The following is a 14,585-nucleotide window of genomic DNA, read 5'->3' as shown; positions in this document are numbered from 1 at the left end:
TTCGACTACCGCTTCAGCTGTTCTATTTTACAAAATGCCGACCGATGCAAAGCATCAAACCACGCCTGACGATTCACCCTCACATGTCTGTTCTGCGTCTGTTTATCAGCTGATCTGTCTAAGTGGAGAGTGACGTAACCTCCGCGGGGCTCAGAGGGCCTCAAACTTCTGGGTCTTGCAGTGCAGTGGCCATTGCTTGGACGGTTTGATGGCTGTGCTTGATTACTTGAAGCTGTAGATGTGGTGAGCTGATATCCTGCAGGTGTGTGATGATGGTCTGTCGATCAGGTGGACAGGAATCCCACAGAGCCCAGGCAGATACTACATAAGCGCAACCGTGGAAGTCGTCTGTTGGCAAACGGCAGCGATTGGCTGAACGGTGGGAATGATCGATGGCGTTGGCACCCCGCTTTCTGGCTAAGATGGCTGGCACGCTGGGGTGGGTAAGTGCGGGGCACAATGACTGCCCAGTCACTACTACTAAACTAGCAAGAAGTTTGTCCAGACGTACAGCGCAGTTGTTGTTCATGGAAGTTCCCGCCGCAAGCGCAGGTGGCAAAATCTAGGCTTTCTTTTAGGTGCAGGCAACTATGGAGGCTTCCTCTCGTGATATAACCTCAACTGTCGCCATCGAAGCCGTATGCGTCGACTGAGCAGGATATTCGACCTATCGGCAGATATCACCAAGTGAGGGTCTGTGCTGGGCAACGTTATCTGACCATGATATTCCTTCTGCCAGGAGTCCCTGTCTATTTTTGACATGGCCGGCCACTAGCGGCGGCAGCGGTAGTGATCCAAGTGTTGGTGTTGTGAGGATAAGGATGCAGCTGCGGGGTACTTAGCAGCTCCGTCAGCACTAGTCCTTCTACCATGCAGGGCAACAACAGTCTCAATGTAGACCATGCATGAGCAGACACGATGGAGCTCCAGACCCAATCCATAATCGACCAGGCCGCGTCCGCCTTGAGCATAAAAGCTCGGACTTCAGCCGTACCGCAAAGTGGATCGAACAGCTCTTCAGACACTTTGTCCCACTCTGACTTCCAGACCACCTTCGTCTGCAAGATAGCAACATGGGCGACGCGGCGAACGGAGCCAATGGCACCTCCCCCACGCTCCCCGCCCTCGTCACCTCGGCGTCTGCCTTTCTCGAAAAGGAGTACGACTATGTCATCATCGGCGGCGGCACAGCCGGCCTCGTGCTCGCCGCCCGCCTGACGGAGAACCCGGACATCAACGTCGGCGTGCTCGAAGCCGGAAAGAACAAACTCAATGACCAGCTGGTCGATACCCCGGGCCTGTTCATGCAGATGCTTGGGCACCCGGAATACGACTGGAACTGGAAATCGGCTCCACAGGCAAGTCTTCCTCTGACCCCCGCCTCCAACGAATGTTACAGCAAGCTGACCAGCATGGTAACAGGAGGGCATGAATGGCATCGTGCACAACATACCCCGCGGTAAGGTGCTCGGAGGATCCAGCGGCATAAACTACATGATGTAACAAACTCCCCAACCCCGACGAGGGATCATGACTGAGTGACTGACAACTCCAGGTACGTCCGCGGCTCGGAGCGCGACTACGACGACTGGGCGGCGCTATCCAACGACCCGGGCTGGAGCTTCGCCAACATGCGGCAATACATCACCAAGCACCAGACGCTCGAGCCCATCCCCGACAGCATCACCAACCGCGCCGCCATGTCCACCATCGGCGTCAACCACGGTCCGTACTCCGTCCGCACGACCAATCCCCCCCTCCCCCTGCTCTCAAAAAAAGTCCAAGTCCTCTGACACTCTGACTGACACTTCCCCCGCAGGCACATCCGGCCCCATCCACACCTCCTTCAACGACACGCGCCTCCCCATCGAAGACGCGTTCCTCGCCGGCGCCGACGAGGCGGCGCACATCGCCGAGAAGCCCGTCGACGCGTGGGGCGGCGACCACTACGGCTTCTACAACGGGCTCGGCAGCGTGTACCGGTCGGGCGCGCTGGCGGGCAAGCGCAGCTACGCGGCGCGCGGCTACTTCTCCGAGGGCGGCGTCGCGGCGCGAGAGAACCTGCGCGTGCTGTGCGAGGCGCGCGTGACGCGCGTCGTGCTGGATGATGACGATGACGATGATGATGATCACGCGGGAGAGGGGGATGATCATCAGGGCAATGCAGGTCATCATCGTGTCGTTAGCGCGAGCGGCGTGGCGTTTGTGCATGGCGACGAGGGCCGGCAGTACGAGGTCAAGGCGCGGCGGGAGGTGTTGCTGTGTGCGGGCGCGATCCAGTCGCCGCAGGTGCTGGAGCTGTCGGGGATTGGTGACCCGAAGGTGCTGGCGGCGGCCGGGGTCGAGTGCAGGGTCGAGCTGCCGAGCGTGGGCGAGAACTTCCAGGACCATGTCGTCACGGGGGCTGCGTACCAGCTTGCGCCGGGCGTCATCTCGGCGGATAGCTTGTGGCACCCGGAGGCGATGGCGGAGGCGCAGAGGGCGTTGGTGGAGGAGGCGGCGGGGCCGTTGACGGCGACGGCGAGCGGGCAGGGGTTTGTGAGGTGAGTGGTGTGGAGCTGATCGAGGTGCGAGCGCCCAAGGCTGACTGTGTGGTGTAGTTACAAGCGGTTGGTGTCCAAGGAAGAGCTCGACAAGACGGTTGCCAGCATCCGCGAGACGCAGAGGACTTCGACGCGTACGTACCTTCCTCCATTTGCGGCGAACGTTTACAACATCACTGACGGCCACAGCCTTCCAACAACGCCAGCTCGAGCTCATCATCAAGCACCTCGAAGACGACAAATCAGCCAACGTCCAATACATCCTCATCCCCGCCCGCGGCAACCTGACGGACGAATCCATCCAAGACCAATCCAAGCTCTGGCTGCCGGGCGACCCCGCGCAGCCCGAAGTCATCTGGGGCTGCGCCCTGCAGTACCCCGTCTCCCGCGGCTCCGTCCACATCGCCAGCGCAGGTAATTAAGCCAACATTTTCCTTCCTCCCTCCCTCCCTCCCTCCCTCCCTCTCTCCCCCAACCAACAACACACCACTGACCACCCGGTGCACCACCATTTCCCCAACCACCACAGACCCACTCGCCGCCCCAACAATCAACCCCGCCTACCTCACCCACCCGGCCGACACCTCCGTCCTCGCCGCCGGCCTCTCCCTCGCCGACCGCATCGCCCGCGCCCCCTCCCTCTCCCCTCACCTCTCCGCGCGCCTCTCGCCGCCCCCGGACATCGACCTGCAAGACGTCTCGGCCGGCGGCGCGGCCGCATCCGCGGTGAAGAATTGGTCCATGGGCGAGTACCACGTCGCGGGCGGGTGCGCCATGGGCGACACGCTGGACGGGAAGTTGCGGGTGAGGGGGGTGGAAGGGCTGCGCGTGGTGGACGCGAGCGCGTTTCCGGGCCATGTGAGCGGGAATTGTCAGAGCTCGGTGTACGCGTTGGCGGAGAGGGGGGCGGATCTGGTCAAGGAGGAGGCGGCTGAGGCGGAGGAGACGGAGGAGGCGGAGGCGCAGGAGAAGCAGAAGAAGAAGCAGAAGAAGCAGAAGCAGAAGCGGGGAGGGGAGGGGCCGGTGAGGCTGGTGGACGGGGACGAGGGGGGGCTGTGGGATGGGGGGGAGTGATTGGGATAAATGCGGGTAGGTGTGGGTGGTGTTGGGAATTGCAAGCTGCCGAACGCATAGGCGAGGTTCCGGTGGGTTGCAGGCAAGTAAGCCGGCAATCAGTATTCAGGTCTATGAAAGACTCAACGGTTGCTACTTTGTTGGGACCGTGGCCGTGACATGGGGGCGTGAAGAGATTGATCATAGTGAGGATGGGGAAGGAAGCAAGTGGTCTTTTTCCACCAGCGAAGCCGAGCCAGTGTACGACAACCACTCGAGCTGCTAAGCGGAGGGCCGAAGGTCCGAAGCGGCGGCGACGTAGCCGGGGTGTTAGGTTCAGACTTGAGAACCGGAGGATGTTCGGGGGCCACTTTAGGTCTAGCGTAGAAGGTTTAACCTTCCTATTAGTTGGTTCAAAAGACAAATCATATAGTAATTATATATTTATCCGAGGCTATCTCGTCCCACGCGTCGCGTACCCTAATAAATACCGCCACTAGCAACGGCGGTTCTTGCATATATGGGTGCTGGGTCGAGTCATCACATGGCCACACACCAAGCATACGTTCAGACAATGGAGTGAAATCCTTTTTTTTTCCCCCAACCACTACATACTGCACGAGTCCTCCGAACTCAAAACAGCCACTCCCCCTCGCCAGATGATTTAATCATCTTTTACCCCTAATTTCCTGAATTAGATCCCAAAGGACATTTACCATCGTCTCAAAGAGCTCAGGACCGAACTGGGAGGCAGCAGTGTTGCTTTCGTGGCGTTTGTCGAGGGCGGCGCCGTGGTCGTCGCGGGGAACGTGCTTCTTCTGGTTGTACATTGCCAGAGTCCGCAGGCGAAATGTATCAGCTATGAGCTCACGCTCGCTGAGGCTGAACTCTTTCAGGGCGTCGGCCAAGTCGAGTGTTCGGTCGCCGCAGACGCCGTTCTTTGGGCCGTCGGGCTTCTTGATGGACTTGAGGCAGATGTTTATCATGCCGTAGGCTGTGTCTATAGGTCCTTTATCGACGATGGCTAGTCCGATGACCACGCCGGGCAGACTCTGCGACGATTCGGACGGTAGGGGCGCTGCCATGGCTGGCTGGGTGGATGCCATGGCCACAAGGGCGGCGGTGATGGTGCTCAGGAGCTTCATTTTTGAGCAGTGGAGAGGCGGGCTGGATCGATGATGGGCAGTCAAGTGGCAGCAACAACGCCGCCTTTTGTATCCGACTCAGATGAGGACACATACAGTGAACCGAAGTTGAAGTCCGGTGAAAGAAGGGTCTATAGACTCCATCCCCAACCGCCCACTGCAAAAAGTGAAAAAAAAAAAAAACGTAACCACAGACTCCACTCAGTCTCACACCCCTTCGATCCACTCACTCACTCCCCCAACCTCGAAAAAACCCTTCATCTACCTACCTAATACACGCCCTCCCTCTCCCCCCAGCTCTCCCCCTTCACCACCTCAACCGCCCCGAACCCCGTCTTCACCGGCGTCCCGCCCAGCACCAGCTCCAGCCCCTCCACCGCGACGCCCGCCTCCTCCTGGCCGAAGACGCTGACGGCGACGGTGTTGCTGCCGCGGTAGTCCCAGATGCCCTCGGGGACGGGGAAAACGTCTTGCGGGCCGATGTTGTGGATGTACTTGCCAAACTGCCAGCCGTTGACGAAGAGCTGCGCGCGGTACGCGCTGGCCGTCGCAGTCGCAGTCGCGTTCGTCGCCGTGCCGTTGGCGAAGGAGAAGGAAACGGGCACGTCCCAACCGGCGGGGATGTCGAGGTCGACGGTGGTGACGTACCACTTGGCGCCGGGGCCGGCGAGGCCGTCCGTCGCGGGGCCGGTGCTGTCGGCCCAGAGGGCGGCGTCGGTCGTGGGCGCGCCGGGGAGGTGAAACCCGGCGCGCTCGGCGAAGAGGCCGCCCTCGTTGAGGGGCCCGCGCGAGTGGTCGACGTACTTTTCGCCGCCGAGGTTGCCCGTCAGCTTCCAGCTCACCGCGCTCGCCGCGACGCCGCCCTCGATGGCGAAGTCGAGGATGCCGCGGGGCAGCTTGGCTTCTTCGGCCCCGACCACCCAGTTCTCCGAGATGCCCGTCGTGTCGAGGACGACGGTGAGGACGGCCGGCTCGCCCGCCGTCGTGCCCGAGATGGGGAGCGTCACGTTGCCGTTGGAGGCGTAGTCGGCGCCGGTCCAGGAGCCGAGGTGCGTGGATCCGAGGAAGACGGAGAAGCCCGAGGCGAAGCCGCCCTGCGCCGAGAGGTACAGCGACGACTCGGTGCCGGTCGCGGTGAAGTGACCCCGGAACAAGAGCGTGCCGTAGTGGTATCCGTAGTCGCCGGCGTAGAGCGACGTCGGCGTCGTCAGCGGGCGGAGCGTGTTGAGGGTGTAGGGTTGGTCGGCGGCGGGCCAGGCGCTGTCGTCGTAGTCGGCCGAGAGCTCGGGGAGGGTGTCGAGGGACTTCCAGGACAGGCTGGAGAGATCGGGAAGGGAGATGTCTGGGGGCGTGTAGGCGAGGGAGGCGGAGACGGAGCCGGTGGTGGGGGATTGGGTGAAGTCGATGTCCTCGCCGTTGAAGGTCAGGGACGTCAGGCCGCTGGGGGCGCCGCCGATGACTTCGAGTGTGGTGGTGGCGTTGAGGTCGCCCACGATGGACAACGTGCTGCCGTCGACCGAGGCGTTGCGGATGAGGTAGCCGGCCTTGAGGACAATGTCGTCGTGCGTCCAGTAGTTGTAGGCCGAGTTGCGGTCGAGGATGTAAAGGTACAGGCTCTCGCCCACCTTGACCGTCTTGCGTGTCGGCGTGACGGACCAGTGGAGGATGGTGGCGCCGTTCTTGGCTGTGATGGTCACGCCCGAGCCCTCGATGAGGGTGGCGTTCTTGCCGCTGGAGAAGGCCAGTTCGTGCGCTTCGTTGGGGCCGCCGTAGACCACGAGCACCGTCTTGTCGTCGTACTTCTGCCAGGTGAAGATCTCGGCGGTCGAGTAGAGCAGGTTCTCTCCACCCACGTCGTAGTCGGTAACGTGCACCTTCGAGTCGCGGCCGTTCAGGGTCAGGGTGCCATTCAGCTGCGGCAGGGTAAGGTCGCCCTTGCTGGTCGGGACGGTGATGGTGTACGAAGTAGACTCCAACGAGTTGTAGGCAGCATGCCTGACAACGAAGAAGTTCGTGACGTTACCCAGCAGCGGAGTCACGGCGAGGGCGGTGGTGCTGGCGTAAGAGCCGTTGGAAACCTCGCCGGGTACGGCCGTCAGGTAAGCGGGAGAAGCTTTCAGGAAGTTGCCCTGTAGCTTAAGCTCGCTGTACTTCTCGCGGTCAATCTCACGCGTCTCCCTGATGACCGAACCGTAGTCGTACGAGGTGTAGCCACCAGGATGGCCAAGGTTTCCCCAGTTGGTGCCGCCGAAGATCTGCAAGGCGTCAGCGTGGAGGCTCAATGGCAGGAAAACGGCGGACACGCACCATGTAAAAGTTCATGATGGTAGCACCGAAGCTCTGGAGATTCTTGTAGAAGACACGCTCGAACTCGTGGTTGAGCAGGACAGAACACTGGTCGAAACCAAGGCCACCCCAAGGGTCGAAAGAACCGCCTTGGAACTGTAACACGTGTTATAAGCAAAGGTGCTGACGAAAACTATCACGAATCATACCTCAACCAGCGCGTAAGGAGTGCTGGGACTCTGTTCCTCATGCAACTCCCTCCAGGTCTGGGGCAAACCTCCATCCGGCCAAGTATAGGGGTTGGCGCAGTCAAATCCAAGCGGGTAGCCATCGTGACCGTAGATATCAACCTGCGGGGTCCAGTTGGATCCGGGCGCGAAGTATCCCTTGGCCGAAGCGTCGTTGTTGATGTAGGGGACCACAATGCCAGTGTCACGGAACTGTTTCTCGACAATAGCCCAGTAGTTCTCGTTGGGGAACTCGACGCCCTCAACCGCACCCGTGTACTCGTTCTCCGGCTGGAAGAGAATGATAGGACCGCCGTTGGTGATCTGGGCTTTGGCAATGATCTCGCCAATGTTCTTGGCGTAGCTGATCGGCGGGTTAGCTATGGCACCAAAGCTTGGTCGGGATGGGTAGGTAACCTACTTGGCGGTCGAGTTGATGTAGGCCTCGTCGTCAGTCCGCAGCGTGCCATTGACGCGCTGGAGCCAACCGGGGAAACCGCCGCCAGAGACCTCAGCATTGATGTACGGGCCAGGCCGCTACCTTTGTCAGTTTGTGGCGGTGAAAGATGGCTGCGTCGGACTCACAGCAAGCAGGTAAATGCCAGCCTCTTTAGCAGCATCGAAGAACGGCTCCCAGGCGAAGACGCCTTCGGCGGTGAATTCGCCGGGAGTGCCCTCCAGCAGAGCCCAGTCGACGTAAAACGATACACCGCTGAAGCCCAGGGCCTTGATCTTGTGAAAAACATCGAGCCACAGCGAAGGGACCGGAAGTCTGAATAAGACCATGTCAGCATGGCAGTTCTGTGGCGGGCATGTGTTTGAAGAGGAGGATCATACCTGAACGGGTGGTACTCGCCGCTGAGGAAGATGATGCGCTCGCCGTTGACGAAGATGGAGTGCTCGTCCCAAGTGACCTAGTTCCTGCGCGTCAGCGAGCTTGTCCTGCGAGGCGGATGAAAAAACGGGGGGCGCACGATGTCCTGCAGAGCTTCGCGCTTGTACGGCTTGATCATGTCCGTGGGCTTGCCAGCAGAGACGGCGGCGCCCAGCGCCTGGGACGCCAGGCTCGCCGCCAGCAGGCCGGTGGAGAGCTTCATGGTAGCTGCAGAGGAGCTACGTGCAGACAGGCGAGACAGACGGCGACAGTCAGCTTGGGATCCTCTCGCCGGTGCTGAGCGGGGGACAGCTGCGGGAGCGAAATTGGTCGGAGGCGGTGCTGGAGGGGTCTTTTAAACGGTCATGTCGCCATGCCGGAGCTCCTTAGGCAGGCCCCGCCCACATATAGACCAAGACGGATCCCCGGTGGGATGCGGTAGGCCGTGCACATCATCACATCACAACACAGTAGTCAGGTCCGGCGCAATCCAGCCAAGAAACAACGACAGGAGCTCGCGAGAAACGGAGCCGAAGCGAAACAATTGACGAATGGGAAGTGGTGGAGGTGGGGGGAAGACCGGGGGGGAAGACCGGGGGGGACGTCACTGGAGATGCGGCGACAAATCTTCCGGCGTGATGCGACGCTGACAATGCGGGGGCCGGCAAAGTTGGAGGTTGCATGGGGAAGAAGGCCGGGAAAGGCGTGCGGAGGTGGCTCAAGCCTCACAGCAAGCGAAGCGCGGGCGAGGCAGCCGGAGCTGGAAGCTTGCCAGAGCTTACCCCGGCCATGCTGATCACTGCCCAGCCCGGTGCGGAGCTACCCTGGCCCATCTCGTGTTCGCCGCCGCCCAACTTCACCCATCGTGCCATCTCGACCGAGCCCCGTTTCGTTTCTCCAGACCAGGCCGCCGGAACCGACTTCTCCCCGCCACTTCCAGTGACCGCCCCAGTCTCCAGCATCCGCTCGGTACCGTGTCGGTATAACTGTACCTGCGCCTCCTGTCATTGACTAGGTATGCTCCCCTAGCGCGATCCCTCCCCCCGGCCGCTTGCTTGCGTTCCGGTTCCTGGCCATCGCGGCGGCGGTGTGCCATGCTTCCAGACCAGATTGAACCAGCCGTTGAGCTTTAAGTGCCTATCAAACCCATGTCGCCTATGCCAGAGCCGTTGCACTAATTACTAATTAGCCGATCTCTTTCAAAGCCTCATCAGCCCCATGCCCAGGCTACCGTCTGCCCCTGTGCCGGTAGTCCAACCCAGAACGCCTCTGCAGATGCCAATGCCGTGAGAGCCCCACTTGTTTTACCCCGACCAACGCCACACCCGTCCAAGACCAAAAAACGATATCATGTGCAAAAAAGCCATCCCATCACGCCACTGCGGAGAAAGCACCTGGGGAAATGCAAATTCACGAGGGAATCGGTGTTGCTCCGCCGCCGGGGGTGCCCGGCGTGGCCGTTCCTCCCGGCGTGGCCTCGCCCGCGACCCTCTTCCTCTTCTTCTTCTTCCTGGGAATCAGCGCCGGCACCCGGGTGATGGAACTCGAAACAGAGAGTGGGTTGGTGCACGTGGGGCATGTTTGATCGGCCGGCGGCTCGCAGAAGACTAAAACGACCTCACGCGTCAGCTCAACTGCAACGACAAGTTTCGGAGTAGAATGCTCACTGCTCAGGCACACGGAGCAGACGTAGCCGACGTCGACAACCCGCCTGTGGCAGAAACAGGCTGCCCGGAAGTCCACCTCGCCGGCGCTTGGCAACACCAGGTGCTTCCGCGCCGTCTCGTCGGGCAGAAATGCCATCATGAGGTATTGCAGCAGCCCCTGCGGCGCCGACGGCTGCAGGTAGATGCCGCCGGTGGCGTCGCACGCCTGCTGCAAGAAGATGGTGTCGCCGGCCAGCTTCAGGATGTCAATGGGGATGCGCTGGCGCTGGGCGGCGAAGATGGCATTCATGACGGGAATGTACTGCGAGGCCAGGTCGCCCGACACGCTGAGGACCAGGATGCGCGACGTCAGCGAGGCGCGGGCCTGGGGCGCGTCGGCGGCGGCGGCGGCGACGAGATCGGCGGCGCTGTTGCTGTCGCCCACCTGCGGCGCCGACTTGAGCGTGGCTTTCGCGATGTAGGCGAGGGCGGTGGTGAGGGCGCCGGCGATCAGCGTCGTCGTGCTGGCCTTCAGGTCGGCCTCGCTGGTCTGCGCCATGACGGCGCGCAGGTTGGCCAGCAGTTCTGTCTCGACGTTGCGAAACGGGCGGTACTTGTTCGCGTCGTCCATGCTTGGCGTGTCTGCCATGTCGACGTCGCCATCTGCCCTCCCATTGCTTCCTTTATCGCCGTTTGCTGTGCTGCGGCCGGGGGCGTTTGGTGGATGCGGGGTGGGATACAGCCATGTTGCCTGTTGGGTATGGCTTGCGAGCACGGCGACTTGGTTGGCAGAGTTGATGGCAAGGTGGGCGTTTATGAAGACGAGCAGGTTCGCTATGGCCTTGGACAGCGGCAGGGTCGAGGATAGGTAGGCCCATGCGTGTGGGTTGGTGTCGATGATGAGGGTCAGCAGAGATGGAGGCGGGCCTGTGGACAGATGAGCGATGTCGAATGCACGGCGGCAGAGGGATGCTTGGTACCGTCGAAGCCTTTGTAGCTGCGCTCGGTCGCGTCGACGGCCTCCATGACGCGGATGGTGGTGCAAGCCTGAGCGAGTAACAGCACCAGCTCCGACGGCTCCAAATCCTCGAGCAGCGGAGACGGCGCCTGCGTGATGACTAATGGCACGCCGGGGTTGAGCCGTGGCGCTGCGGCGCTGCTATTGGATGGAAGTCGGGCCGCTTCTTCCGTTTCCCAAGACGTCCCCGTTTGCGGAGGCTTACATCATCTCCTCCTCCTCTCATTTGCTCTCGACTTTATATTTCCCCACAGTGTGGCTTGCGTGACCCACAAGCTGCTGTGTTACCGTTGTTTTGCCTACCGTATATTGTGCATTATTGAGGCCGTGGGTGCGGGGCTCCCTCCTTTCTTCCTCTTCTCATACACATTCGAGCAGTTTGATTTCCTTCTCCTGTATATTCTTCCTCCTCTCTAGTTTAGTCATGACATTCCAACCTGCCAACAATGGCGACTCGTCAACTTGCGTTATTGAGCTCCAAAATACATCCCAGGTCCTCACCACGCCACCATCGGTAAGGCGTCAAGGGCCTGAGAGTATCAAAAGTGTCCACAGTTTATCGCTGTCTCAAGTTCCTCGTGATAGCGGCAGCAGAAACGATGATCCTGTCGAAACCCTACCTTCGCCTACAACCGCCACCGAGAAGCTACAGAGATGGAACCATCCGCGCGTCAACACGTGGCGTACCTTGTCCGCTTTCTGGAGCTTCTTCATCATGGGAGCCAACGACGCTGCATACGGAGCCCTCCTGCCATATGTAATTCCTTCTCCCTCTGCCAGATGATGCGAGTCTGACAAGTGATTCCTCTGCAGCTCGAGGAATACTACGGCCTCTCGTACACCATCGTCTCTCTCGTCTTCCTCTCCCCGCTTCTCGGCTACTGCGCGTCTGCTCTGCTCAACAATACCATTCATCTCAAGTTCGGCCAGCGTGGCATAGCTTTCCTCGGTCCCATATGCCACCTGATCGCCTACGCCGTTATGGTCGTGCACCCTCCATATCCCGTTCTCGTCGTCGTCTTCGCAATCGCCGGCTTTGGGAACGGTCTCGAGGATGCTGGCTGGAACGCATGGATGGGGGCCATGGCCAATGCCAATGAGATCCTCGGTTTCCTGCACGGCTTCTACAGTGTCGGTGCCACCGTCAGTCCTCTCATCGCCACCAGCATGATCACCAAGGCGAACTTGCAGTGGTATCAGTTCTACTACGTCATGGTACGATACGCCGTCTTCCCCTTTTTTCCAACCTCACCTATCTCACCAACCCCCCACAGGTCGGCACCTCCTTCCTCGAACTCATCTTCTGCCTCACCAGCTTCTGGCACGCCACCGCCACCATCTTCCGCGCCCAAAACGCCAAAACAATCACCAGCACCACCTCCCCCTCCCCCAAACACGAAAACCGCATGCGCGAAACCCTCACCCGCCTCCCCTTCGCCCGCACCACCTGGCTGATCGCCGCCTTCCTCCTCGTCTACGTCGGCGTCGAAGTCGCGCTCGGCGGGTGGATCGTCACCTTCATGCTGCGCGAGCGGCACGCGCAGCCGTTCGCGAGCGGCATGACGGCGACGGGCTTCTGGCTGGGCATGGCGGTGGGGCGCGTCGCGCTGGGGTTCGTGACGCCGCGCGTGGGCGAAACTCTCGCCATCGGCATCTATCTGCCCGTGTGCGCCGCGCTGCAGCTCGTCTTCTGGCTGGTGCCGCGGTTCCTGGTGAGCGCGGTGGCGGTCGCGCTGCAGGGCTTCTTTCTGGGGCCGATGTTCCCCGGCGCGGTGGTGGCGGCGACGCGGTTGCTGCCGCGGCATTTGCACGTCGGCGCTATTGGGTTTGCTGCTGCGGTGGGGGGTGGGGGGGCGGCGGTGTTTCCGTTTGCGGTGGGGGCGGTGGCGCAGGGGAAGGGGGTGTGGGTTTTGCAGCCGTTTGTGTTGGCGCTTTTGGTGGGGTGTTGGGGGATTTGGATGGGGTTGCCGAGGATGGGGAGGAAGAGGGAGTAGGGGGGGCGGATGGGTTATGGTCGACTTGGCTTTTGAGAGGAGGGGAGGGGATTTTGGGGAGGAGGAGGGATTGAGCAGGGCGGTGGGGACGCTGGCCTGCGTAAGTCAGTATGCTCTTGGCTTTTCATCCACGATATGACATTTCATGGCGTTTGGTAGGGGCATTAAAAGTAAGTAGAAAGATAGACGCCTTGACTTTTCGCTTGTGAAGGACGCTTTCTCGACGTACCTCCACGCTGTTGGGCTAGTGCTAGTACCCGTCCGTCACCTGTGCGGAGCCGCAGCAGCTGTGACGCAGGCCACTCGCACCCCCATACTCGTGCTTGGGTCTGAGCACGATCAGTCAGTGGGCCACATCCACCCTCGTTCTACGGACCGGCTATAAGGCAGTACCCAGTCGGTGCTACTCCCCTCCTTTCCCCTTCGTCAAGGCAGGTCTTCGGGTATGTAGGCAGAGAAGCCTTTGAAGTGTAAGCACGGCTGTACTTGCCGTGCTTTCCCTCACCTCACCTCACTGTTTCATTCGTTTTTCGCTCGCGTAGACATACATAACGCATTATCCGGCATTGGGACATACGCACGGAGTGGAGACGCTGCCGCTCAGCATGAATTTCGTAATGATGCGTCTCAGCACGGGGCTTCAGTGATGATTGCCCGCATCAGAGGAAACGTATGCTCCGTCTGCAGGCGTTTGGCTATAGCGCTGAGCTTATGTTATGCTGGAAGTAAAGCCGGGTAACACAGTGGCGCAGGGGGCACAGGAGAAGCCCCAGTATGGAGATTTTTCTGCACTGATTTGTGTGTTCCAGAAGAGCACACGCAAGTTTGCGAGCTTAGCAGTGGTAGATTGCAGAGTCGAAGAGAGGTGATTGGTTTTATAGGTGAAGTTGCCGGGATGGTCGGCTGATCGTAGGTCTGCTAATATATCCAGAGTGGCCAACAATCAATCAACCATTCACGGAGGATCGTGGCTGTTTGGAACTTGGTTATTCGATTGCTTCGCGGATGTACCCACCCACCAGTTGGTGGGTGTGGTGACCCGCCAGGGAGGAAAGAAACAAATGGGAGGTGGTGGCAAAGGCAGGGGTTGTTGCGGGAGGGAAAGTGATGAGGATGTTCAGTGAGGAGGCAGAGGAGGGGAAAGGATATGAGAATGAGGAGGACACAAGTAGAAGGCCAGGGCGGAGGCGTGTGCTTATGAGGAAGAGGGATGTTGGGAATGGGGGAGGAAGAGGAGCGGAGTGAAGGTTGATAGGGGATGGTTTGACCAGCTGGGAAAGTTACGAAACTCTCTACTTCTGGAACTCATAGATGAATGAGTTATTCATCTCATGTTCCATAACTCTGGGGTATTAGTCTCTCTCACTTGGAAAATTTCATATCCACCTCTGGTGTTTCAACAGATATGAAAGTGATGATGCTTGACCGGCGAAGTAGTTCTGAGCTGTAGACCATCGTAAAGAAATCTGTCATTCCAAACGTCGATAGTCACCATAAGCTCGGCTTTTAAGGATGACATGAAGAACAAGAGTATATCGGGCACATCTATTTCTCCGGGGAAAATCAAACCTGCTTGAGAGGGTCTTCAAACGACCCTCCTTGAAGAGCCAGATAAGGGGTCGGCAAAGGAGGGCACGTTTAAGCTACGGCTGCGTCTTGGCCCTCAAACTGCCCCATGGTCTCCGTGCACTATCAAATCTGGCGCAGAAACTCGTACCGTGCTGATGGGGTCTCTACGTCTACTCGGAGGCCGGAAAACCACGTATGCAGCCATGCACCGAATTGGCCAAGGGCCGTCG

General features: G+C 59.9%; 5 protein-coding genes across 5 annotated transcripts; 2 read left to right on the top strand and 3 right to left on the bottom strand.

The window, feature by feature from the left end:
* Positions 1–1,073: 1,073 nt before the first annotated feature.
* Positions 1,074–3,617, top strand: BKCO1_6000230 (alcohol oxidase; the record flags this gene model as incomplete). Its single annotated transcript, XM_020277884.1, has 6 exons — positions 1,074–1,459; positions 1,556–1,725; positions 1,820–2,543; positions 2,601–2,677; positions 2,733–2,957; positions 3,073–3,617. The coding sequence occupies 6 exons, from the start codon at positions 1,074–1,076 to the stop codon at positions 3,615–3,617; spliced, it is 2,127 nt and encodes a 708-aa protein (XP_020133839.1).
* A 647-nt stretch (positions 3,618–4,264) lies between these two features.
* On the bottom strand, positions 4,265–4,741 carry BKCO1_6000229 (uncharacterized protein; the record flags this gene model as incomplete). Its single annotated transcript, XM_020277882.1, has 1 exon — positions 4,265–4,741. One exon carries the CDS (start codon positions 4,739–4,741, stop codon positions 4,265–4,267), a length of 477 nt encoding a protein of 158 aa, XP_020133724.1.
* Positions 4,742–5,010: 269 nt separating this feature from the next.
* Positions 5,011–8,351, bottom strand: BKCO1_6000228 (glycoside hydrolase family 35 protein; the record flags this gene model as incomplete). Its single annotated transcript, XM_020277881.1, has 7 exons — positions 5,011–6,996; positions 7,049–7,183; positions 7,237–7,618; positions 7,676–7,791; positions 7,840–8,026; positions 8,092–8,168; positions 8,229–8,351. The coding sequence occupies 7 exons, from the start codon at positions 8,349–8,351 to the stop codon at positions 5,011–5,013; spliced, it is 3,006 nt and encodes a 1,001-aa protein (XP_020133725.1).
* A 1,187-nt stretch (positions 8,352–9,538) lies between these two features.
* BKCO1_6000227 (transcription factor tfiih subunit) lies at positions 9,539–10,800 on the bottom strand (the record flags this gene model as incomplete). Its single annotated transcript, XM_020277880.1, has 3 exons — positions 9,539–9,735; positions 9,796–10,701; positions 10,755–10,800. The coding sequence occupies 3 exons, from the start codon at positions 10,798–10,800 to the stop codon at positions 9,539–9,541; spliced, it is 1,149 nt and encodes a 382-aa protein (XP_020133728.1).
* Positions 10,801–11,216: 416 nt separating this feature from the next.
* Positions 11,217–12,786, top strand: BKCO1_6000226 (mfs transporter; the record flags this gene model as incomplete). Its single annotated transcript, XM_020277879.1, has 3 exons — positions 11,217–11,549; positions 11,606–12,007; positions 12,067–12,786. The coding sequence occupies 3 exons, from the start codon at positions 11,217–11,219 to the stop codon at positions 12,784–12,786; spliced, it is 1,455 nt and encodes a 484-aa protein (XP_020133729.1).
* Positions 12,787–14,585: the final 1,799 nt, after the last annotated feature.

This window comes from Diplodia corticola (assembly GCF_001883845.1).
Source record: "Diplodia corticola strain CBS 112549 chromosome Unknown scaffold6, whole genome shotgun sequence".
NCBI lineage: Eukaryota > Fungi > Ascomycota > Dothideomycetes > Botryosphaeriales > Botryosphaeriaceae > Diplodia > Diplodia corticola.
The sequence above is the reverse complement of the archived record's forward strand: the minus strand, read 5'-3'. Positions and strand labels throughout refer to the sequence as shown.